Source organism: Carex rostrata, chromosome 1, assembly GCF_964058835.1.
Source record: "Carex rostrata chromosome 1, lpCarRost1.2, whole genome shotgun sequence".
Classification (NCBI taxonomy): domain Eukaryota; kingdom Viridiplantae; phylum Streptophyta; class Magnoliopsida; order Poales; family Cyperaceae; genus Carex; species Carex rostrata.
The window spans coordinates 18,640,272-18,666,670 of record NC_135918.1 but is presented as its reverse complement, the minus strand read 5'-3'; the positions used below and the strand labels follow the sequence as shown (position 1 = coordinate 18,666,670).

The window sequence follows — 26,399 nt, the reverse complement described above, 5'->3', positions numbered from 1 at the left end:
CTTACTAGGACCCCTAAAACCAAACAAATTTTATCTACTCCTAAATATCAAAAGTACAATAGGACCCTTTAAAAAAAATAATCATTCCTTTAAAATGGTTCAATTAGGAAAACAACCTCATAAATCTTTATTAAGAATGTGATTCATAAAAACAAAAATATAGGAAAAATTACAATGATAGTAAAGATCATATAAAACTCTTGTGCAGAATCTTTTGCAACCAGAAACAATATCAAAATTCATCAAACCATAATTATCCCAAAAAAAAATCAACAAGCTAGCAGTCTTATCATAGAAATGTCCACATAATTACACCATATAAAATCCAAATCACATAAAAATACACACCATATAAAATGCACACCGTATAAAGTGACAAGTACGAACTCAAAACACATGAATAAGACCACCTCTTAAACATACAACACCCAAAAAAATACCATATAAAAATAAACAGGACATATACACAATAATATTGTATCACCCGGACTGAAATTATTGTACAATATTTTTTTCATTTTTTTTTTCTTTTCTCCTTTTTTTTTTCCTTTTTTTTATTTTCACTTTTTTTTCATTTTTTTTTCTATAGTTTGCCAAGAACAATTAAAGCATCAAACATGTTTAACAGGTACATAAAAAATATACAATCTCTCAGCAATAAATGTTCGGGAGAGTGAAGACTTAAAAAGATGGATACAACTAATTTTTTCCAATTGATAATAAAAGGAGATACTTTTTTTGCTTTTCTTTTTTTTTGGTTTTTTTTTATTGTTATTTTGGTTTTTCAGTTTTTTTGTTGTGGTTTTATTTTGTGGAATTGGAGGTGGAGGCACATGGAGAGACAGCAAAGAAGAAATTGAAGAAAGTGAGCAAACAAGTCCATCCTAAAATTGATTTCTCTTTTTCTGCAAGAGAAACAGAGTTGAGATGAAAACATTAGCATCTTATAGCATTAGCAAAGTAGTAAAAAAGCATGGCTATCATATGAATAGTAGAAAAATTTGCAATGCCAGCATTAATTACTGACAAAAAATACGTAAGGTTTTCTTTCTCATGCTTTAACTTGTTACATGGATATGTCAGTTAAAAGAGACATTGAAATATGTAATCAGAAGAAGTCCAAAAATGAATAAAAAAAGTTTCAACAGTTCGTACTCTCAAATGCTAATAGTTGGAATAAAATATTTTTATTTAAATTAAGTAATTTCTGTTGGAAAAGATAATCTTTTGTACTTTTCTCTTGGAGAAAAATGTATCAGAATCTGTGACTAAAATCCATGGGAACAAAAATAAATTGAAGAATTGGTTTACTGAATAGAAGTTGCAAGTTCGAAACAAAAAGAATGAGAATTAAAATAAAATGGCCTAGGAAGTATAAGAACGATATATCAACAAGCCAGAAATCAAATTAAACATGAAAATGGCAAAAGGAAAGAGGACAGGTACATTGATACTGCTCATTAGTGTAACCATACCATTTTTTTAACAAATTAAATGACTGAGACGGTATTGGTGGCCGGCCCCACTGCCTGACGTCTTGATTTTACTGGGCATTTTTTCTTTCTACGGATCAATGTTTCGTACATCTGATTGTAAGAAAAGGTGGCCAGGTACATAAACATTGGTACTATTCAAAATTTTGTCAATTATGCTCATTAATGGTTTTTTTATTAAAATATTCCAGGCAACGTTTAAACTCCTATCAAATTTCCAGTCATGAAGCTAAACAATAGATATTTAAGTCTTTTGGTGAATCAAAAGGATAGAGGATCTAAATACATTTGTTTAGATCCCTGTATGACTGATCAAAATGATGTATCCATCTATCCATCAATAAAGAAAATAAATAAATTTAAAAATAAAAGTGTTTTATTATGGGGTCTGAATATTAGCTTACCTTCGGTTAGAAAAATCACAGTTAGTGAGTCCGGCGAGAAAGCATTTCCCTTCGTTCTGCAAGAGAAACAGAGTTGAGAACAAAAAATTAGCATCATATAGAATAGGCAGAGTAGAGAAAAATTATGGCCATCAGATGGATACTATATAAATATTGCAAAGTCACAATTAATTACTAACAACGTAAATTTATCATTGTGATGCTTTTACTTGTTAGATGAAGGTGTTTACAAACAAAGTAAATATGTATTTAAATATGTGAACGGAAGTAGTTTATAAATGAATAAAAAAGTTTATAAACCGAAATGTTAATGGTTGGGATACAAGTTTGCTGTAAATTAAATAATTTTTACTGGGAAAAACAACTCTTATAGTTTCATTTGGAGAAAAATGTTAGAGAATCTGTGACGGAAATCCATATGCACAAGAATTTATTTAAGAATTGGTTTACTGAATAGAAATTTTTTTTTTTTTTGAGGAATTACTGAATAGAAGTTGAAAGTTTGAAACATAACACAATGAGACGTAAAATAAAAGGCCAAGGAAGAATAAGTACAGTATACCAACAAACCAGAAATCAGAGCATGAAAAAGGAAAAAGGAGAGAGGTCTGGTACACTAGTACTGTTCATGAATGCTGAACCATACCAGCAGGAGGATTCCTTGTCTCCTCTGTTATTATGGATTTAGCCAAACTCTGCTCAATAAGTTATTTTTTATGAGATTTCTTCGTGGTGCTCATTGAAACTCTATGGATTTTCTAGTCATGGAAAAACAACTGGAATTTAAATGCTTTGGCGAACCAAAAGGATAGAGGGTGCTAAAAACATTTATTTCAGATAATGATGCCTTCGGCTAATGACTGATCAAAATGATGTATCCATCAATAAATAGAAGATATAAAAGTAAATATAGAAATGGTTTATTGTGGGGTCTCAAAAGTAGCTTACCTTTTCTTGGAAATGTCACAATGGTATCTCCTTCATTGAACTGGACCTGGAAATTAGGGTCACCCTTCTTGAACTTCTCCGTCAGAGTTGGACAGCCTCTAATACCCAGCTGACTAAGATTCCTGGGTAGACCTTCCAAGATTCCTGGGTACGTCAGAGTTGGAGAGCCAACTAGTATCATATGGTTTACAGATGCAAGATCTTTCAAGCTCTTCGGCAGATGGGTAGTGATGCAATTAAAAAAGCATAAAATTTTTACAGAAGTAAGAGATTGAAAAATCTCATCATGTGAGGAATCTCCTTGAAAGCCAATAATTCCCAAAGAAACTATTGAAGAAATAGTTTTTTTTGATAGTATCATCTTCAATAGTTTCAAGTTATCAACAAGAACATCTTGAAGTGCAAACTCGTACTTGTCCGTGGGAGATGAGAAGAGGTTGACCGCAGGGCAGATCGATACCCTTAGACTACGAAGTGCAGTTAATGAATTCAATCCCTCCAAAAGACCGTACCATCCCATTAAATCCAGCTCCTTGAGAAGAGACAGGTTACCAACATCAAGGACACGAATAACATCTGAGACATTAAAGGCATGAATAACATCAGCATTTGAGCAATAACGGAATATTAGTCTCTCCAGTGAGGAAGGCAAAGAAGCATCTGATATGTTCAAATTGGGGCAGTTCCTTAATTTGATCCTTATCAAATAGGTCAAGGCTTCAATACCTCCTAAGGAACTGAGCAAATAGCATCCTTCAATAGTAAGAGACTTGAGGCTCTTCAATGAACATAGGACTTCCTTTGGAGGAAGAGACATTATTGTTTGAATATCCAATAGTTTAAGTTTAGAAAGGGAAACAAGGGATTGTATACAGGTGGATAATGCATCATCAGTAATGCTACATGATGATATCTCAAGGTAAGTGAGTGAAGATGGTAAAACCAACTTCGACTCTCTATTTTTATAGAACATTGTTTCCATGTGGCAATGCATGAACTTACCCCAGGCATCCAAAAGCTGGTCTCGAGAATAATCATTATTCCAAGGGTCAAATATCAATATCTCTTGCCACTCATCCAAAAGCAGATCTGGAGAATCACCAAATGCTGCTTCCAATCTGTTTTTCACGAAAATAAAAAAAAGCCTTACATTTTTCTCATAATTTATGGATAATCACCAAATGCTACTTCCTCTGGTTCCAGGCAGTCAACTATTTGCTTCACGGCCTCATGTTTGGATTGGTTTCTTTCTTCCTTCTTCAACAAATCATTCTCAGAGAAATAACTAACTTGAGGGATATTGCTAATCTCTAAAGAAGTGAGATTTGGTGGAAAGGTAGGCATTTTTTTTAGGTTTTTGAATCTCCGTAGTATAAGGGTTGTACAACTAGGAAGTGATTCATGAATGGATGCGATTTCTTCTACCTTATTACAGCCCATTAATATTAGTGATCTGAGATATTTTAGTGAATTCTGACTTGAGAGCCAATTTGGAAATCTATCTCCTCCAAATCCTTCAAGCGTGAGATCACTTATACAAGGATGAGGTTGTAATGCAGCCAATAATTCAACATGTGGAGCAGAGTGACATGTAGCATTATTAGTGTCTCTTTCATCAAAGTTCCACTCAAAATGTAGTCCCTTAATATGTTTTTTGTTCCTCAAATTGGCCTTTACAGCATCCTCTGTACTCCCTACATTCTCAAGACCTGCAATGTACATTTCACCTCGAAGCTGATTTAAATTTTCTAGTTGTTGCAATTCATACCCACAGTTCTTTCTTACAACGAAATGTTCAAGCTCTTGGAGGGACGTCAGCCTTCCAACATGAGAAATATGGGATAATGTCTCGCTACTTGCATAAAACATCCTCAAGCTAATGAGTTCACAAAACTCCATGGGTAGGGATTCACAATTTATCAGGTCAAGGGTTTGGAGGTGGTAAAGTTTGCATATGGAAACAGGAATCTTCTTAAGAGGCTGAGACCCAAAAATATTGAGGTAACGGAGATGTTTTAACTTGCCAATGGAATCTGGCAAATCATCAACACAATCGGAAAGATATAACACCCGTATTTTTTCCAAGTATTTCAATATCTCTTGCAATACATTCTTTGGGACAATACCACCATCGTATTCCACCCAAAAAGTGCGTATATTTTTCATGAGGCATAATTTTTCTTTTAGTTCGTTTATCATGCTTGAAGGCAAAAGGATGTGGTGAATGTTCTCACTTCTAAAAATGTTGCTTCTGTTGGAATAAACTTCTCTGGTATTAGTTGAGTCTATTCTGATAAAATCATCACCTTGAACCCACTCTGCAAGATCATGAAGCAGGTCATGAAGTCGATATCGTTTTTCCTCTCCAACTTCAACTTTTTCAATAAAAAACCTTGATACGAGCTCGTCCAAATAATTTTCACCGATATCCTCCAACCTTTCTTCCTTATTTCTTGGCCTTATAAAACCTTCTGCCATCCATATATTAATTAAAAACATTATTTGGAATGTACTGCCTTTTCGAAATAAGCTACAGAGTGCAAAACAACGTTGGAGATCATGAGGCAGCTGCTGATAGCTCCAGATCCTCGCTTTCATGTTATCTCCCAACCAATCTTTTTCTGCAACTTCCTCCCAATACCTTAGGTTTTTCCCACTCAACTGTTGACCCACTAGCTTTGCCGCACCAGGGTCTCCCTTTAGCTTAACAGCTATTTTTCGACCTATTTTTTCGAATTCCTCTTTTTGCAATTGAGAATTTCTATGCCAAGCATAGTGCATAAAGAGTTCCAAAAATTGATCCTCCTCTATCTCCTGTAAATAATAGGGCTTTACTTCTGTAACACCAGGAAGGTAGGCCTTCTCATTAACATTTTTGGATTGAGTTGTAAGTAGAATTCTGCTCCCTGGTGAGCAACCACTTAAGCAACCAATGAATTTCTCCCATTGTTCAACAAAATCCTCAGTATCGCTCCAAAAATCATCTAACACAAGTAGAAGTTTCTTAGACCCTAACATGCTTTTTATTTTTATTAAAAGAGCTTCAAGAGATGTAGAGGGATAATCATTACTAGCACATTCTTTTGCCTTTATGATTTCTATCATATTCTTAATCACATCAGTGGCCTTAAATTTGCGAGATGTATGCACCCATACAGGAATATAAAAATGATTTTGTCCATCCATATGTTTATATACATACTGGGCAAGTGCAGTTTTCCCGACACCAGAACGGCCCGTAATGGCAATTACAGGGATAGCTGGCCTAATGCTTGCTTCAGGCTCAGAATTTGATGGTTTTTTCGTGAGTAAGCTGACTATGTTTTCTTTATCAATCTCACGACCGAAAACACTGATGGGAGGCTCTGAGATTGTTTCCCTATCAGGATCAGTACCACTAGCAGTTTCTTGGACCTCTAACAAATCACGGAATTCATTGGCCTCCTCTGCAATTTCTATGAGTTTGTTTATACAACCCTTTAACAAGATCTTTTGACGGGAGAAAATAGATAAGCTATCTTTTAAATTTACTGAAGCAATCTTAAGAGGACGGCGTACAAATTGGGATGATAAACTAATTCGGGTTCCCCTCTCATTTTTACACTTTTGTTGTAGCGTTCTATCATCCTTTACCTTTTGTTTAAGCAGTTCATACTCAACTAGGTCGATTGCTTCCTCAGCCTCATAGTACGCAACCTTGAGCCTATTGAGCCACTCCACTAGCTTTCCCTTGTTGGTGCTCTTCTCGGCTTTCTCAATCGCCAAAGAGAGGCGAGGTAGTACTGTGGCCTGAAGTATCTTCATTTTTTTGTCGATGTCAGTGCCAAGATGGTGATGTGCTTTGTCAAATAGTGTTTTGAACAAGGGGGCCGCCAACCACCCTAAGGGGGTGAGAACAACTGCCTCAGCCATAGTTCTCTTCGCGCTTTAAATTGGATCACTTAGACATATGTTTTGGAGAGAGTTGAAGAAATTTCAGAAAAGTGGAAAGGAATGGTACGAGATGAGATGGTAATGGAAAAAGGACTTAGTAGTTAGATCTGGTACTCGAGTTCAATGGTTCTTTCATTATTTTCTCTATTTTTTTTCCTTTGAATGAGAAATGCGTTGAGGTTTGACCAAAAAAATTGTGAAAGAAAAGCGTTCACTGGATGTGCAATAATGATGACATGTGTTGCGTGAGTAAATGCGCTGACAAGAACTAATTTTTTTATTAATCGTGTAACATATAGATTTCCTCTGGCCAGGCTGTACAGCAGAGCCTGTGGTAGATTGAAGGAAAGCCACACCAGATCGGCAGATCCATGAATAAAATTGTTTGGGTCCCAACTGTCTGAGTCAAATTACATTCTTCACCACTGCATGCATGCTGCACAAGATAATCCTTGGAATCGACAAACAACTTAACAAGCTACTTTGGACTTTTGGATGGTTTTATTGTGATTAGGTGAAATTGCCTATGTATCCCTCCAATCTCTTCTAATTTTCAGACATTTATTTAACAAATTATTCCTCTATCAAGCTACCAAAATCCGGTAATAACAACGGTTGACGAGGATTAAATCTTCATATCTCATCCCGCCAACTTTTATTTTTGATAATAAATAAAAAGAATCTGAGATTTTCCCAAATCACATCTATGAACTATCCGTTTGCTCCTTATTAAAAGGTAAAATTTACCTCATGTCATCAAAGTTTACCTTATGTAATTAATATATCATTTATACGCATGTATATCTAGATAAACTACTAGCACATTGGTGAAATAACGACTCAAACAAAATTTGAAAAGTGAATAATCATCGTACTCTCATTCTAACAATAGAGATCAGCTGTCATATATATGTACAAATTTTGTATAAAATATTCAAAATATTGAGGAAGATTTTTGTATATATAGTTTGGAAATCTTTATACATTTGAACAAATGGTACAAAATGGTCGATGAGAAAAAATCAAAATGATCTCGATATATATGAAAATTTAATTCATGAATAAATTTTACATTTTTCAGACGTTTTTACTATAATTTTTTTATAGGTACAAAATCACTACTTTCAATGACAAAGAATATGATGAAGTGGTTTTCTAGCTATCTTAAAAAATAGTAAAAAGTTTCGAATAAAATGTAAAATTTTGTCAAAGTACATTTTCATTTGGGGAGTTCTCAAAAATAATAAAAACATTTTCATATAGAGATCATGTCGAGCTGTTCCAATCAACTGTTTGGACTTCAAAAATAGAGATATGAAGCCAGAGTACGAACCTATGTGCATTATGCACAGTACGCACGTTTTGTTCTAGTGGTTTTCTGTCATCCTTTACCTTCTGTTTAAGCAGGTCATACTCAAATAGGTCGATTGCATCGATCCTCAGCCTCATAGTACGCACCGCAGAGCCTTTGGAGCCAGTCCACTAGCTTCCCCTTGTTGGGGCTCTTTTCCGCTGTCTCAATTGCCAGAGCGATCGAGGCGAGGAAGTATTGTTTCCTCAAGGGGGACGCCACCCACCCTAAGGGGGTGAGAAGAGCCGCCTCAGCCATGGCTGGCCTTCTCTTCGTACGGGCTTTATGGAAAGTTGGGTCACTTAGTTTCGGAGAGAGTTGAAGGAAGTTGAGAAAATTAGAAAGGAATTAATTGTTCGAGATGAGATGGTAATAAATGTAGGAAATTTTGTGGGACGGTAGCTAGGGGAAAATACTTCTCTTTTGTGGGACGGTAGCTAGGGGACAATACTTCTCTTTTGTGGGACGGTAGCTAGGGGACAATACTTCTCTTTTGTGGGACGATAGCTAGGGGAAAATACTTTGTTCCAGCTGAGCTTCTTTCTCTGCTTTTTTTTTTTTTTTTTTTTTTTTACTTCAAAATTAGAACAACACAATCTCGTTTGGCAGAAAAATGAAAAAGAATGAGTTCACATGATTTTCCAAGAAGTCACGCAAAATATGAGATATCTCAGAGGATGCGAATTCAGCCTAAACACAGCACTCATCCTTTCAACAGAGATCTTATGTGATTTATTTCATGTAGCGGGTCAAACTGAATGAATTATTCCTTCACATAGGTTTGAGACCGGGTCCGGGTATAAACGGGTTATTAAGAGCAAACCCATGACCCAACCCAGAGTAACGGGTTTGTCAAAATCCAACCCGTACCCGACCCAGTAACATCTCAATCCAGTAAAATACGGATCTGGTCGGACGGGTCAAACGGGTCGAGTGGGTCAATAGTATTTTTGTACACCCCTACTTATTATTTTTTTTTTTTTTGAAAAGGAATGAGGGTCTAGCCCTCATTTTGTATTAACCAAGTTGGTTACATGGTTGGGTGCTCCTGTTGGAACCCCAGGAAAAAAAAAAAAAAAAAAAAAAAAAAAATCCAGCCTAAGGTTGCGGTTGCTTTAAATTTAAAACTACCCTATTCCTTTTTTTGTCTTTGTATTCATTGGATAACAATTTCTTCCTATTGTATCTGCCTCCTGCCCCATTGCTCCAGTACCTCTTCTGCTAGCCGACCTTCTGATTTACTCTGTTCTTTGAAGATTCTGTTGCACCTTTCCCTCCATACGATGAATATATTGATTAATATTATCGCTCTTTCTTCCTTGTCGATATTTTTTTCAATGATGGAATTTATCATATCCATTCGGTGTGTATTTGTGCGTCCCATGAGAGCATTTGTTTGTCTGTATACCTCCCGTGAGAAAGGGCATGTGTTGAACATATGCCGTGTGGACTCCTCACTTCGCCTGCACAAATAGCAAATGCTCGGTATGCTAAAACCCCTTTTCCTCAAATTTTCATGCGTCAGTATTTTGTTTTGTATGAGTAACCATGCGAATATCAGAAATCTTGGTGGCGCTTTGAGCTTCCATATCCTTCCTATGTTTGTTGCAATCATTGGTGTGTGGATTAGCTGGTAATAGGCTGATTTGACTGAGAATTGGCCTCCTCGGTTTGGTCCCCATCTGGCTCCATCCTGTTCATTCGGTTCCGTTGCCATGGCTACAGTTCGTAGGTTGTGAGAAAACAGTTGCAGCTGGTCGTTCGCCAGCTCTGTCAGCAAGGGGCGAAAATTGCTGCGTAGCTGGTTATCCATCCTTGCTTGGCTGAGCGTCTGTTGTGTGTTGATGCAGTGCGAGTATAACTCGCTATAGCAAAATCTGAGGATCCCTTTGCCCCAGTCTTGATCCCAAGCCCTAATCTTGTTTCCCTGTACCGGTATTACCGTAATGAAGGCATTCATGAAGCTTGTCGTTTCCCATACATGGTGTCTGTTGAGAAACGAGTATTCAAACCCGTTCTGTTCATTGCCCCCGTATAACTGATGTATCAACCTTTTCCACATCCTATCTGTTGAGCTTTGCCACTGCCATCGCCATTTTGCTAGGAGCACCAAGTTGAATTTCCTTAATTGGATAATTCCCAACCCCCCCAATTTCTTTGGCATGCAGATTGAGTTCCAGTTTGCCAAGTGGATTTTATTTTGGTTTGATTGTGATCCATTCCAGAGAAAGTTTCTTCTAATGGTGTCCATCTCATTTATTGCCCATACCGGTATTTTACAAACCGACATGAAGTAAACTGGTAGTGCTGTTAGTACTGAGTTGATTAGTACAACTCTGCCAGCCATTGTGAGGAATTTGGATGCCCATCCTGACAGCCTGGCATTCAGTTTGTTTATAATCGGTATGAAGTCATGCTTTTGGAGCTTTGAGTCTGATAAGGGGAGCCCCAGGTATTTGAAAGGGAAGGTTCCTTGGTTGCAGGCTAGAATGGTTGATATCTCCCTGATTCTCTGATTTTGCACTCCAGTTGCAACTATCTCCGATTTTTGCAAGTTGACCGTTAGGCCAGATATTTCCCCAAATGTTTGTAGGACTAACTTTAGGATCTGAGCCTGTTGACCTTCCGGTTTGATAAAGAATAACGCATCATCTGCATAAAGAAGGCATGGTTGCAAGTTTCTGTATGGCAATCTTATTGCTCCAATGTTTGTCAGGTTCTCCATCCATCTCGGTAGGAAGTCTATAGCCACTATGAACAGTAAAGGCGATAGAGGGTCGCCTTGACGCACTCCTCTCCTCAGATGGATTTTTTTCCCTATTAATCCATTTATTATAATCTGTGACGATCCCTGTAGCACCATGTTTTGTACCCATGTTATCCATTGCGATGGAAAGCCCATTTTTTCCATAGCTTTAAGCAAAAAATCCCATCCTATCGTGTCAAATGCTTTATGAATATCTGCCTTGAAAATGGCCAATGGCGTGTTATTTTGCTTTGCGTTCTGTAGCACTTCCCTTGCATATATGAACCCCTCTGATATTTGCCTTCCCTTTATAAATCCGGTCTGCGCTTGGTGAATGATCTGGTTAATATGCCCCTGGATTCTATTTGCCAATATCTTGGAGAAGATTTTCTGGATTCCATGGACCAGACTTATTGGTCTAAATTCCCCCGGCTCGGTTGCTTGGTCCGTTTTCGGGATTAATATGATGTATGACGCATTTAATGGTTTCAGTGTTTGGCCAGTTGCCATCACTTGAGTGAGTACTCTGTGAATGTCTGGTATTAGCTCTACCTTGAACGTTTTGTAGAATTCGCTTGTAAATCCATCCGGTCCCGGCGCCTTGTTGTTTGGCAGCTGTTCTATTACTGTCTCTAGTTCTTGTACCGTCACGGGCTGCTGTAGGTGCTGTAGCTGGAACTGCTCTGGGTACAGCACTTCCCATTGGATATTTGTTTGTATCTGTCTCTGTGTTCCCATTAGGTTGATGTAGTAATCCCTAAAGATTCTTGCCTTGTCTGCCTGGTTGGTATGTGTGGCTCCTCCTTGTTGGATTGGGCCAATGTGGTTCGTTCTCTTGGCTGCTGTTGCGTATGCATGAAACATCTTGGTATTCATATCTCCCTGTAGGTCCCATTTAATTTTAGCTCTTTGCCTCCACCAATCTTCTTCCATAACGGATAGTATGGTGAATCTTCTTTTTAATTGGGTCTTTGTGCATTTTTCCAAATGTGTCATTTGTCTGTTTTCTTGCACTCTCTCAATCCATTCAATGAACTGTGTGCACACTTTGATTTGTTTTTTAACATTTCCTATTTTATCCTTAGTCCATACCCTGATTTCCCTTTGCAGGTGTTCCATCTTGCAGTGTAATTGCATGGGTGTAGTCGCCGGCTGCTGTGCCTCCCATACCTGTTTAACATACAGTATAAAGTCTCGTGACCTTAACCACATGTTTTCAAATCTGAACATTGCTGTCTTCTTGATTTCCGTATTTGCCTCATACAGAATCGGACAATGATCCGAGCTTGTATTTTCCATTGCTGTTTGCTTGGAATTCGGAAACAAAATATTCCAAGCAGTCGAAATGAGGAACCGGTCAAGCTTTGCCATTGCCGGCCTATCTGTTGCGCTGGACCATGTGAACCTTCTACCTTGCAGTGGAAGGTCCATTAATCCCAGTTGTGAGATCAAGTTAGCAAAACGCAGCGGTCTTCTCCAGTCGCCTCTTGTGTTGTTTCTTTCTCGTAGTGACAGTACTTCATTGAAGTCTCCGCAAATTAACCATGGTGTGTTGTCTCCTGGATCTGCCTCCCTTAAGTCCTGGAAAAATTGGTCCTGTAGTGCTCTTCTGGTGGGCCCGTATACCCCTGTAATTACTATGTGGTGCTGTAGTTCTTTATGCATCAGTCGGACTGTGAGTGCATATGTTGTCTGTTCTGTCTGTATAAGATCATATTTCCTGGGTTGCCATGCTATCAACACACCCCCCCTTGAACCAATGGCATTTAGTGTTACAAATCCGCTCATGCTCCTCCCACAAATTTCCTTCAAAGTTGCATCATCAATTGCTTGAAGCTTTGTCTCCTGTAGACAAAGTACATCCGGTTGTTGCAATAATACGGACTGCCTAACTGCTAATCTTTTTTCTCTTTGCCCAAGACCCCTAACATTCCAACTTATGTATTTATTTTTAACTTTGTAATCCATCTATACTAAGACAATCTGTTCGTGAAAGAGCTGGAACTGCAAATTGGGAAAGGAAAATAAGACTTCCATTCATCAATTCAGTTACATCGGAATTTTTGATAAAACAAGAGTCTGACAGGTACATCCTGTATCTCTTACCTAAACAAAAGCATAGTCCTCTGAAGGAGGGACTATTCTGACTACTTCCTCCACATGAGGAGTTCCAAAAGATAAATCTTGTCCCTCTGAAGGAGGGAATCAAGTACCTAAACCTAAAACTTAACGACATTAAAAATTAAACATACTGGTAAACCTTCCCTTCCCCCAATCTAAACCATGGATAACTTAGAAGGCCTCAAGCGGCTCCTTCCCATTGCTGCCCTCCTGGCCAACACCAGGATCGACGGCTTCTTCTGTCTGCGCATCAATTTCTCCCCCCTTGCCTGCTCCTGCCGCCATGAGAACCACCTCAGCCTGGGCTGCTGTCAATGGTTCAAGTGTCTTAAAGTAGTCGAGGTTGGTCTGAGCTACCTTGGTTTTCACTCTCTTCTTCATTGCTTTCCTTGCCAGCGATGTTGCATATGGTTTGGTGTTTTTCCTAGCCCTTTCTTCCATGTTGCTGTAATTTCCTTTGTATTTTTCTGCCAACCTTGAGCTGTGCCTAGGACTGTTTGTGTACCTCGGTGGTCCCGGAAACCCCGGCGGTGGGCTGTTGGTAATATCAGATTGGGGGGCCAGATCGTCAGCGGCCTGCCTTTCAATTACCTCTTGCGGCTTCTGGGCTTGGACTGCTTGGTCCGCGACATCTCCTTCCAGCAGAAGGCTGCTGTTGAGGTGGCCCTCCTGTTCTTCCTGCGGGCCTTGGGCCAGTTGAAGTTCTGTGAGGCCCATGACCCCTACTTATTATTATTACTCTATCAAATTAACTACCAAAATCTGGCCATAATAAGGGTTAAATTACAAATTTCGTCGTATAAACTTGATTTTTTTTTTTTTTTTGTCTTCTAATACAAAGGAAGAAGAGAAGAGTTGGAATTTTAGTTAACCCCAGTCTTTGAATAGTCGTAATTTAAAATCAAGGCCCATGCATGAATATCTACTAGCAGTCCTTCAATTTTTTTAGGTATAATAATATCTTCTAGACTTATTTTTATTTGAGAAATTTATATATACACCCATCAAAACTTTGGGATTTAGATATTTCCCCATCAATACTTTAAATTTAGTTATTTCCCCATCTAAACTTACTCATTTTATTAATATCCCCATTCCTTCATTTAATCACTTAAAAATACAACTTAATATTATTAAAACTTTAAATTTACAGCTTTACCCCATCTAATTCTTCCTCTCCTTCGCTACCCTCTCTTTTCCTTTGTTTTATGCAAAATCCATATGATGTGGTTACAAAGCAATTTGAAATAGTCAAGCCTGGAGACCATTGCCGAATACCTCACTTGAGTAATGTAAAGGAAAATTCATATTGTGCACTTGTGTTCTAGAGCTTGAGATACTCGACAGCTCGAGCCTCTCTCTCTCACCTAGGGCAACATTTTTTGCATATTTTAAGTTCACTTTTGTGCACTTTTGTTGACTTTTGTGCACAATATGTGTTCTCACTCAGGCCCCTGACTCTCAGCTCATGACCTTGATGGCTTATGCACACCAACCATAGAGCCCCAAAGCATTCCACCCCATCACACGGTCTTACTAACTGACTCATCGTGGGATGTAAACAAGAGGACTGGATGGGGTATGACAGCTTACAATTCTCAAGGAAAGCTACTGTACATGATAATGGAACCCATGGTAGCACAAGACCCCCTCATGGCAGAGGCTATGGCACTCCACAGCACACTAATGGTATGTCAGGCACCGTACCGGTTTGAGTGCAGTGATAAGTTCCTAATAATCTCGGATTGCAAGGTTCTGGTAAACCATGTTACTGGTAAAAGTTTGGAGGATCTCAGCTCCTGGTGTGCAGCAGAACCCATTGCGAGGTGTATCAACTTGTTTAGGAACTTGGAAAACAGGGTCGCCATCCGGTACATGAGAAGAGAGGCAGTACAAGGACTGCACATTTTAGCAAACAGGGCTAGCAACTAACCAGATTTTGGATGAACAGGGGCAAGCACTTATCGCACATGAGGGAGTAAGGGTAAAACCGTCAATTTAAAAACTTAATAATATTAAGTTGTATTTTTAAGTGATTAAATGAAGGAATGGGGATATTAATAAAATGAGTAAGTTTAGATGGGGAAATAACTAAATTTAAAGTATTGATGGGGAAATATCTAAATCACAATGTTTTGATGGGTGTATATATAAATTTCTCTTTTTATTTTGACAATAATCTTCGATGGTACTTAATTTATGAATAGAGAATTCGTTTTCATTTTTTTCTTGGTGTGTACTTCTAGTAAATTAAGGCTGAATCGATCTCAGTTCCATGACTGAAGGTCGAAGAATGCAAAACTGGTTCCTGCCAGACTCGTATCTGATCGGAAATGATAAATTTATTATGGGCCATGATTTCAAGCCGTAGTTGTCTATTGCCTGGGTCGCTGATTCAACAGGCCCTCATTTGGGTTGGGCCGAATTCAAGAGCACTGACAACTCTTTGCCCTGGGCCTCTTTAATTCGTTGCAGATTGAAGAATGACTTATATCTGATTGTATCAAATTCTAACCAAATATAACCATTTTTGAATCGTGAAGAAAACTAAAATATTCTTGTCCAAATGAAAAAAAAAAATTGTCCAAAATTAAAATATAAATCAAGATCAGTCTTACAGACAGAGATAAAAAGAGCACAAGAATTGAGGCAATATAATCTACACCCAATATTAATCTAGTGTTAAAATGTCTCATTCATTGCTTGCGTGCCCAATCTTTATCTTTGATTTAAAAGTTTAATAGTCAATTCAAACTTCTCAACATAATCTCTAATAGACTAAATTTTATTTGGAAACCAAATTTTATATATATTTTTTTAGAATTTTTACTATTTATTAGGTAGGTATAAATCTTTTGCACATCTATAAAAAAATGTAAATTTATTTTAAAAAAATAGAGAAATTTATCTCCAAGTACATTTTAATATGGGGGTCATGCATGTTAAGCAGTTCGGTTCGACTATTTGGACTTCCAAAATAGAAATAAGAAAGTGATGAAATATGATTGGAGCACAAAAACGGAAGCAACTAATTTTGAGGGGAGAAAAATAGAAAAACGGTAGATAGGACGATTTGAGCAATTATTTCTATGACATAAAATCAATTAAGCAATCTTTATAATACTGTTGTTGGGAAAATAAGGAAACAATAAAGTCAACCACGTGGCCATGCCGGTCAAAGCATCTCTTTATTTCATTTTATTCCTAATCTTCACCATCTCTTTATTTCTGTTGGTATTAAATTTGTCAACTTAAGTTTAAAAATTGAAAAGTGGAGATTGAAGAATGAACTATATATTTCTGTTGGCATCAAACTCTGTAGTCACATGCTTCCCTCTCAATTAATTATATCTAGGTAGAAATGTGAAAATACAACAATTCTTACTATAGGATCCCTAAAACCAAACAAATTAATTATATCTACTTCCTGAAAAAAAAATCGGGTAACCAAAAGAAAAATAAGAAACTTGATTCATAGAAAGCATATTATGATCTACCCTAAACCCTAAAAGAAGATACATGGATTTCATTAATGATGGTACATCATAATTAGCAAAATACAATACATAAAAGAAAATTAATTATTCCTTCAATAAATAAAAAGGTTCAGTTAGAAAAACAACTTCAGAAATTGTTGTTAAAAATGTGACCATAAAAAAATTAAAACAGAAAATAAAGGAAAAAAAAAAACAATGACATCAGTACTACTTAACAAGTTGCATCAACCCTTTGAATAAAATATTTTGCAACAAAAAACAACCGTAATATATCAAACATAGTTTGCCCCATAAAAAAATCAACAAGTAGTCTTATTATACATATGTCCATAAATAAATTGGCTACAATGCACACCATATAAAATACACACCGTATAAAGTGACTAGTACAAGCTGATAAACTCAAAACACTTTAAAAGACCAACAACTCTTAAACAAACAACACACACAAAATGTATCAAATACAAATAAAATTGTATCATCCTGACTTAAATTAGTGCAAAATCTTTTTTTTTCATTTTTTTTTTACTTTTTCCCTCTTTTTTGATTTTTTCCTTGTTTTTGTGTTTTTTTGTACTAGTTTTCCAATAACATTTAAAGCATCAAATAAGTTCATCAGTTACAAAAAAATTATACAATATCCCAGCAATGATTGTACCGGAGAGTGAAGACTTAGAAGACGGACATAACAAATTTCTTTCAAAGGTAATCAACTGAGAATCTTTTTTTCTTTTCTTTTTTTGGTTTTTTGGGTTTTTTTTTTGTTGTGGTTTTTTTTATTTATTTTGGGGATGAGGTTGTGTGGGGGATTAGAAAAGTGGAGAAGGAGAGGGCAGAGAAGAAATTGGAGAGAGTGAGTGAACAACTCCAGCCTAAGAACTTTACTCAAAAAAACTCCAGCTTAACAACGATTCCTTTCTTCTGTAAAAGAACAGAATTAAGACAAAAGATTAGTATCTTATAGCATTGGCAGAGCAGGGAATAATTATGACTATCAGATGGATTATCAATAAATATTGCAATGGCGGCATTAATTACTGACAAAAAAAAGGTAACGCTTTTCTTTCTCATGCTTTTACTCCATACATGGACGTGTCTGTGAAATTAGATATATAGAAATATGTAAACGGAAGCAGTTCAAAAATGAATCAAAAAGTCCTAAAGTTCTTGCTCTGCAAAGCTGATGATTCAAAAATTGAAATTCAAGATTTTCTATAAATTAAATTATTTGTATTTTCAAACACAACTCATATACAATTTTCTGGAGAAAAATGTGGTAGAATCTGTGACTGAAATCCACATGCACAAAAATCAATGAGAGAATTGGTTCACTAAATATAGAAGCTGCAAGTTTGGAACATACATAATGAGAAATAAAATAACAAAGGCCAAGGAAATATAAGTACGGTATATGATCAAAAAGCCAGAAATCAAAGCAAGAAAAAGGGAAAAGGAAAGTGGTCAGGTACACTGGTACGGTTTCATGAATGATAAACCATACCAGCATTCCAGCACAAAACCAGAATGTACGTAGGAGGATGCCTTTTCTCATCTGCTAGTTTAAGGCTTCAGCCAAAATCTACACAATTATACTACTTAATGTCAAGTACCAACTACCAAGGTCATTGTACCAATAAGTTATTTTTTATCAGATTTTAGTCCAGGTGCCCTTTGAAACTATCAATTTTCCAGTCATGGATAAACAACAGGAATTTAAATGCTTTGGTGAACCAAAAGGATAATGGGGATCTGAAAACATTTGATTAGATCCCTCTAGTTACTGATCAAAATGATGTATCCATCAATAAAGAGAAGATATAGAATTAAAAATAGAAGTGGTTTACTGTGGGGTCCCAAAATTAGCTTACCTTCTGTCAGAAATTTCACAACGGTGCTTCCTTCGTGAGACCTGACCCGGTAAGGGCCACCCTTGTTGAACTTCTTTGTCAGGGTTGGACAGTCTTCAATATACAACTCACGAAGATTCCTGGGTAGTTCTTCCAGTTCATATAGGTTTGGACAGTTTTTAATTTTCATAAGCTGGAGAGATTGAAGATTCTTCAAGTTCTTCGGCAGATGGGTAATATTGCAATCATAAAAGTACAAACGCTCCAAAGAGGTAAGAGACTGAAAAACCTCATCATCTAAGGAATCTCCTTTAAATAAACCAATTGACAAAGTATCTATTGAGGAGATAGTTTCATTTGATAGCATCAACTTCAATAATAAAATGTTGTCAACATAAACAACTGCAAGTGCACGTGCGTACTTCTCCATAGGAGATGAGAGATTGATCTCTAGGTTGGTCGTCACATGTAAACTATAAAGGGTAGTTAATGAATTCAATCCCTCCAAATGAACATTCCATCCTGTTATAGTCAGATTCTCGAGACGAGACAGGTGACCAACAAGTAAAACTTCCCTTCGGTTTTTTAAATCATTAAAGACAGTAAGGGCACGTAGTTCCGGTAAATTTGATTTGGCAAGAATAACATCAACATTTGAGCAATCCCAAAATTTTAGCTTTTCTAACGAAGAAGCCAATGGTTCATTTGATGTGCTCAAATTGAGGCAGCCATTTAATTCGAGCGCTATCAGGGAGCTCAAGGCTCCAATACCTCCCAAGGAACTGAGCAAATGGCATCCTTCAATGGTAAGAGACCGGAGATTCTTTAATAAACATAGGACTTCCTTGGGAGGAAGAGAGGTTATTGTCTGAATGTCGAATAGTTTTAGTTTAGAGAGGGAAACAAGGCACTGTATGCTGGTGGTTAAAGCATCACTAGTAATTCTACATGATGATATCTGAAGGTCGGTAAGTGAAGATGGTAAAACCAACTGGGGCTCTTCATTTCTGTCGAACATTGTTTCTATGTGGTCACGCATGAAAACAATCCACTCATTCAATAGCTGAGTCTGAGAATAATCATCACTTATAGGGTCACAATTAACTATCTTCCAAAAAATATTTACATTCTGTGAATTTCTGATGCGGATTTCTGGTCCAGCTTCCAATTTGTCTTTCGCGAACTGTAAAAATAGCCCCCCATATAAAGAAACTTGTTGCTTCAATTTCAGGCACTCTGCTACTTTCTTCATGTCCTCAAGTTTGGATTTCTTTCTTTCTTCCTTCATCAACAAATCATCCTCGGAGAAATAACTAAGCTGTGGGAGATGGTCTATCACTAAATTTGTAAGGTTTGGAGGAAGGAGAGGCATTTTTTTAAGGTTTTTGAGCCCCCATAGTATAAGACTTCTACATTTGGGAAGTGATTCATCAATGGATGAGATTCCTTCTACTTTATCACAGTTCATTAATGTTAACGATGTTAAATGCTCTAGTGAATTCCGACTTAGAAGCCAATTTGGAAATCTCTCTCCTTTAAATCCTATAAGTGTGAGGGCACTTGTATTAGGATGAGGTTGCAATGCATCTAATAATTGAACATGCTGAGTAAAGAGACCTGTAACATTATGAGTGTCTCTTTCATCAGAGCTCCACTTAAAATGTAGTTTCTCGAGATATTTTTTATTTTGCATATTGGCCTTTACAGCATCCGCTATATTCCGTACATTCTCAAGACCTGAAATGCGCATTTCACCTCGTAGTTGATTCAAATTTTCTAGTTGGTGCAATTCATTCCCATGTTCCTTCCTTGCAAGGAATTGATCAAGGCATTGGAGGGACGTCAGCCTTCCAACATTAGAAATATGGGACATTCCCCAAAAATTTTCAAAGCGCCTCAAGCTAATGAGTTCAGAAATATCATTGGGTAGGGATTCACAATATTTTGGAAGAACAAGCGTTTGAAGGTGGTAAAGTTTGCATATGGAATTAGGAAGTTTCTTAATAGGCCGAGAGCCATTAATATCAAGGGAACGGAGATGCTTTAAATTGCCAATATAGTCTGGCAAGTCATCAACACAATAAGAAAGATCTAACACCCGCAGTTTTTTCATGTGTTTCAATACCTCTTGTAAAACTTTCTTTGGGACAAAACTATCCGCCACCACAAAAAAAGTGCGTATATTTTTCATGAGGCATAATGTTTCCTTTAATTCGTTTATGATGCTTGACGGTAAAAGGATGTGGCGAATGTTTTCACTTCTAGATAGCATGTCGCTAATGTGGGTAGGAATTTCTCTGAAATTAAAGGAGTCTATTCGGATGAAATCATCACCTTGAACATGCTCTGCAAGATCATGAAGCAGGTCATGAAGTTCATAATATATTTCTCCTTTTTTATGATCTACAACTTCTTCAATAAAGAACCTCGATACGAGCTCATGCAAGTAATTTTCACCGATATCCTCCAACCTTTCTTCCTTATCTCTTGGCCTTATAAAGCCTTCTGCCATCCATAAATTAATTAAAAATTGTCTTTGCAACATAAAACCTTTCGGAAATAAGCTACATAATGCAAAACAACGTTGAAGATCTAGAGGCAGCTGCTGATAGCTCCAGATCCTCGCTTTCATGTTATCTCCCAACCAATCTTTCTCTGCTACTTCCTCCCAATGCCTTAGGTCAAGTTTTCCACTCAACTGATGACCCACTAGCTTTGCTGCACCAGGATCTCCTTTTAGTTTAACAGATATTTTTTGACCTATTTTTTCGAATTCCACCTTTTGTAAATGAGAATTGCTAGGCCAAGCATAGTGCATAAAGAGTTCCAAAAAATGGTCCTCTTCTATCTCGTTTAAATTATAGGTCTCTACCTCTGTAACACCAGCAAGGCCAACCTGATGTGTAGTATTTTTGGATTGAGTTGTAAGTAGAATTTTGCTCCCTGGTGAGCAAGTAGTTAAGCAACCAATGACATTCTCCCATTGTGCAACAAAATCCTCATTATCACTCCAAAAATCATCTAACACAAGTAGAATTTTCTTAGACCCTAACATGCGTCTGATTTGTAATAAAAGAGATTCAAGAGATGCAGAGGGATTATTAGTAGGAGTGTGTTCCTTTGCCTCTATGGTTTCTAGTATCTTCTTAATCACGTCGGTGGCCTCAAATTTGCGAGGGACATGCACCCACACAGCAAGATCAAAATGATCTTGTTCATCCATATGCTTATGAACATACTGGGCAAGTGCAGTTTTCCCGACACCAGAACGGCCCGTGATGGCAATTATAGGGATAGCTGGTCGAATGCTTGGCCCAGCTTCAGAATTTAAAGGTTCTTTCATAAGTAAGCCGACTATGTTTTCTTTATCTTTCTCACGACCAAAAACTCTACTGGGAGGCTCTGAGAATGTATCCCTATCATTTTCATTGGACACTAGCAAATCACGAAATTCCTCGGCCTCTTCTTCAAGGTTTTTGAGTTTGTCTATACAACTCTTTAGCTCAACCCCATACTTGGACTTAAGTGAAGCATTCTTAGGAGGTCGGGATAAATATGGGATTCTCCTTTCATTTTTCTCAGTTTGTTCTAATGTTTTTCTATCATCCATTACCTTCTGCTCGAGCTGTTCATAGTCGAGTAGGTCGATTGCTTCCTCAGCCTCATAGTATGCAGCCTTCAGCCTTTCAAGCCAATCCATTAGCTTCTCCTTCTTGGGGCTCTTTTCAGCTTTATCAATCGCCAGAGAAAGGCGAGGAAGTATTGGAAGTATTTCAGCCTGAAGTAACTTCCTTTTTTTCTCGATGCTGGGGCCGGTGCCGGAGCTGATATGATCACGCGCTTTGTTGAATATGTAGGTACCGAGATGGTCATACACTTTGTCACTTATCGATTTGAACAAGGGGGCCACCAACCACCCAAAGGGGGCGAGAATAGGCGTCCCAGCCATAGTTCAAAAAATCGGCCGATTCAACTCGGAATCGGACGGGACCGGGCCGATTTTTACCCGATTCTCGGGTCTATGCGATTTTCTCAGAAAAAATCGGATGAACAGTGACGGAATCGGCCGATTTTCCGATTTTCCGGCCGAGTTACACCGATTCAAGCCGAGTTACACCGAGTTGAGCCGATTTCATTTCAAAAAATTCCGATTTCCAACTAACCTGGACTGTGCTCTGCCGTAGGAGGAGATGAGTCCCTGGACGAGAAGGCTGAAGACCGGCTGAGGAGAAGTTTCATGGAGATCGCTGAGGAGTCGCTCCATGTTTCTTGCGCGAACGGGAGAGAAGGGAAAAAGAGAAGGAAGAGAGGTGCGTGGGGTCCACTGTCGGTGAAACACGGGAAGAGAAAAGGAGAGAAATGAAGATTCGTGCTGAACGCATTTAAACGGTTTGAGATTTTCCTAAAAGGTCACGCTGAATATGAGATATCTCGGAGGGTGTGAATTCCGGACCCGAACTCTTCTTTCAATTTGGTTAATTCCATTTCCTTTCCAATTTAAACAATGCTTTGAGATTCGTGCTACTGGTATTTGATTGGTTAATATTAATACACTTCCTAACTTCTAAATAAAATTCTCGTTATTAATGTATTCAAAAAAATTTAATTTACGAATTAGGTTAATGATTAGGATTAATTAATTTTTTTTATAAGTTTTAAATTTTTAAATCGTAATTTAACATGTAAATTTTATAGTATGATTTTATTCCGAAATTTAGTTTCGTTTAATTAATCAGAAATTTTAAATTTGAGCGTGATTTTAATTTAGCTACTTAATCTTGCTTTAAAATTTCGGAATAAAACAATGTGAGTGTAATATTGTCTTAATTAACATAGTTTTTTTACAAATTATTTTTATCAATTTTTTTCTATTGTTTGGCTACAAAACAAGACTTCTGCCAAAAATACCCGAGTTACCGATCCGATTCTGACTCGGCGGTCAAAAATCCGATTCCGATTCCGATTTTTTGAACCCTGGTCCCAGCCATGGTTTGCCTTGTCTTCTCTTCGTACAGGATTCAAGTAAAGTTCGATCAGTACTTAATTTTGACACAAGTTTTGGAAAGAGTTGAAGAAATTGAAGTTGAGAAAATTCGGAAAGAAATGGTTGGAGATGAGAAGACAAGGTGGGAAAAATTGTGGGTGGTGGGTAGAGGTCAAGCCACACCCGTCACTAGAAATTGATCAACTGTTGAAGATTCAACAGATGCATGCTGCTCTAGATAATGTGAGCTGTCCAAGTAAGACTGTAGCGTGTAGGAGGGAATATAACTAACCACCTACTTTGGAGCCCATACAGACACACTTGGGGATTAGATGGTCATTAAGGGTGAAATATCTTCTTTTTAAACATTTATTCATCTAATTATTTTTAATTCGAATATCGTTTGAATGTTTTATAAACTTTTGATTAGCATGCATCTGTAACCCAAAAAGAAAACTATGTATATGTTCTTTGTTCGTTTCACTTTGTTCCCGGATCGGGCCTATGTGCACTTGTAACCCATTGGGCTGCAGTAAGTTGTCTTTTGAGTTCCTTTGCTGATTAATTGGGCTCTTATTTGAGTTGGGCCTGTTCTTTGTAGATTAAACACTGAATTATTCTTACTTTGAATAATCAGATTCATATCAGAAAAATGCTATTGAGGTCCTGTTTGGCGGACACATGGGATTGGGAACGGATTTTGGATATGGATCAAAATGAACTATTTGTTATTGTTTCGGTGGGAGAAAAAAAAAATCAATTGAATTGAATTTTTTTCTTCCCACACGAACAGTACACGCGCGCAAAAAAGGCCTGAGCATTTCTTTTTCCCTTTTTTTTAATATATTTTCTTGTAGGCCGAGGCTATAACATTTTGCATGTTATTAGTGATAATTAATTCGTGCAGCCATCAAAGCGGGGTTGATTGGAGTTTATATAATTTTATAATTTATTTTGAATTACTTTTTGGTTGAACCTTATATATCAACCAGATTCTAATGCAAGTAGCAGTGTATTTAATGTAAATGTAAAGTAAATAAAGATAAGGAGGGTACAAATATTTTCATTTTTTGTGCCACTATTTTGTTTTTTTTTTAGATCTACCATAATTTAAAATTTAAAACTTAAATTTCAAAATAAAACCATTAGACATATTCTATATTATTTTTTCTATACTGTTACGTTATGAAATTATAACAATTTATTTCTGAATATCTTAAAAGCAAGAATCGAAAATCGTGCTAACAAAATGAAAGTTTAAACCTTAATTAAGGTTCCTTTAAATAAGTAAGTCAAGTGTGAATCGAAACCACGTTGAAATTTCGAGAATTTGAGACTTTATAGGCTCAGTGCGTCCGCACTGGTGGTGAGTGCGGATGCCTGACCCGCACTGACCTCTGTTTGCCTTGGATTGTTGTCTGAATTTCTCCTCAGTGCGTCCGCACTGGTGTGAGTGCGGATGGGTGACCCGCACTGATTCCAATTTCTTTTTTCCTCCAATTCTGACCAAGTCCTGAGTGCGGGTGACCGACCCGCACTGAAATTGAGTGCGTCCGCATTACGCTCAGACATTTTCCTTGTTCAGTGCCGTTTTCATGAAAATTTGACCAAGTACTGAGTGCGTCCGCACTGGGGTATTCTTTTATGTGTTTTCCAAGCTGCCGAAATTCTGCCAAGTGTTGAGTGCGGGTGATTGACCCGCACTGAAAATGAGTGCGTCCGCACTCGTGTATATTTCTGTGTATTTTCAACTGTTGAAAATCTGTTCTAAGTGCTGAGTGCGGGTGGCCGACCCGCACTGAATTGAGTGCGTCCGCACTCAGAGTATCTTTTCATAAAGGCCCAAAATTTCTTTCTTTCTCTCTCTTCCCCTGCGCCCCTTTCCCCATTATTTTGTGATTTTCGCCAAGAGAGAAGAAAAAGAGTGAGAGAGCTTCCCTTCCCTCTCTAACCCCCAATTGTTGCGAGAAATCGAAGCTGGAACCGAGTAAGCGCCCGTGGATCTCTCCTAGCTCTCCTATTCGGTATTCTTTTCTCTTCCCGTTTCTCTCTAAATCTCGAATTTTCTTGATTTCTCGGGTTTTCGTTTTAAACCCGAGATTTGTATTCGAATTGCTTGTAGACTAGCTCCTTGAGCTTCTTTGACCATTTATTTGCCGATTCCTTCCCGATTTCAGCTCGATTTCGGATTTCGATTTTTAGGGTTTTCGTGCCAAAATTGAAATTGGGCATAATTGTGAATTGATTCGTTTAATCCAACCGATTAGACTTGTAATCGGTAGGGTTGCCTCTTGATCTTGAATTGCTAGAACGTTTAACGGCTAATTTGAGGTTTTGACCAAATTAGGGTTAACCACTCGGTAAATCGAATTGTTACGGGAACCAAAGTAGTGAACCGGTAAATGAAGTATTACCAAAGTGAAATTAGATATGGCAGAGGACCTAGATGTAAATGTGTGAGATTTTTAGTAAGAAAAGAGGAATCAAAAGAATCGGTACCAAAGCATAGGAATTGGTTAAGAAATATATAAGCCCTAATACAACTCGAGTAAACTCCTCGATCATGAACCAAGGTTAAACCTAGTATACGTGTAATATAGGTGTAGGCTCGATCGAGCAAGACTTCGCGGGGCAATTCGAGGCGTCCAATCCTTAATTAAGCGGTACGCTAGTCGTAATCAGGTGGGGGGTTCTTGGACTTGTTTGATACTTTATTTTCAGGAATTAAACTATGTATTCGTTTGTCATGTTGAATATCTGATTGATTGCATCATTGAATTGTGTAAAGCATTTGCATAGCCCAATCAAATTAAACTCGAATTGATGTGACTTGAGTGATTTGCATGCTGGTATGGTTGTAGGTTGTGTCGATCTATTATGATCTGATTTGATTGAAAGTCACCACTATTTGATATGTATGTGAATGGATTTACGAAGTTAAGTACTTGGATCCAATGAATTTGCAAAGTCGGGCTGTATGCTGGCTTTGATTCCCAGGATCCTAATGGCATTAGGTGAACGGCCCTCAATGTTTCCCAGTACCGGTTGGGACGAGGGAGGGTGATTATGTTATAA

General features: G+C 37.5%; 3 protein-coding genes across 5 annotated transcripts in view; 1 reads left to right on the top strand and 2 right to left on the bottom strand.

Annotated features, from left to right (window-relative positions):
* The window catches only part of LOC144562408 (putative disease resistance protein RGA3), a 71,202-nt gene extending 47,548 nt beyond the window's left edge, over window positions 1-23,654 (bottom strand). Inside the window, exons 1-3 of one of the 2 annotated variants that reach the window (XM_078311629.1) lie at window positions 23,329-23,654; window positions 18,362-22,289; window positions 17,248-17,414 (exon numbers count right to left, since the gene is read on the bottom strand). In XM_078311629.1, coding sequence (XP_078167755.1) covers window positions 17,395-17,414; window positions 18,362-22,289 — 3,948 coding nt within the window. In that variant the 5' untranslated portion in view covers window positions 23,329-23,654 and the 3' untranslated portion in view covers window positions 17,248-17,394. Of the gene's footprint in view, window positions 1-17,247; window positions 17,415-18,361; window positions 22,717-23,328 lie in introns of those variants that run through there. The other variant, XM_078311637.1, reaches the window with a different exon arrangement.
* On the bottom strand, window positions 1,919-8,256 carry LOC144564002 (putative disease resistance protein RGA1). The gene is made up of 4 exons (XM_078313476.1): window positions 8,138-8,256; window positions 4,024-6,448; window positions 2,846-3,934; window positions 1,919-1,953 (listed from the first exon to the last, which is right to left on the bottom strand). The coding sequence occupies exons 1-4, from the start codon at window positions 8,225-8,227 to the stop codon at window positions 1,919-1,921; spliced, it is 3,639 nt and encodes a 1,212-aa protein (XP_078169602.1). The 5' UTR covers window positions 8,228-8,256.
* Window positions 10,060-26,399, top strand: part of LOC144562463 (protein SPIRAL1-like 1) — a 47,381-nt gene continuing 31,041 nt past the window's right edge. Inside the window, exon 1 of one of the 2 annotated variants that reach the window (XM_078311703.1) lies at window positions 10,060-10,064. The gene's annotated coding sequence lies outside the window, so the exon portion shown is untranslated. Of the gene's footprint in view, window positions 10,065-20,135; window positions 20,141-26,399 lie in introns of those variants that run through there. The other variant, XM_078311709.1, reaches the window with a different exon arrangement.

What these genes read in the sequence shown, in the direction of transcription:
- LOC144564002 (XM_078313476.1), bottom strand. Translation starts at nt 8,227, where the DNA reads ATGAGGCTGAGGATCGATGCAATCGACCTATTTGAGTATGACCTGCTT. An exon ending in GAAAACCACTAGAACAAAAC is followed by an intron (nt 6,449 to 8,137) that starts GTGCGTACTGTG and finishes CTACAACAAAAG; the next exon opens with TGTAAAAATGAGAGGGGAAC. An exon ending in TGTGACATTTCCAAGAAAAG is followed by an intron (nt 1,954 to 2,845) that starts GTAAGCTACTTT and finishes TTTCTCTTGCAG; the next exon opens with AACGAAGGGAAATGCTTTCT.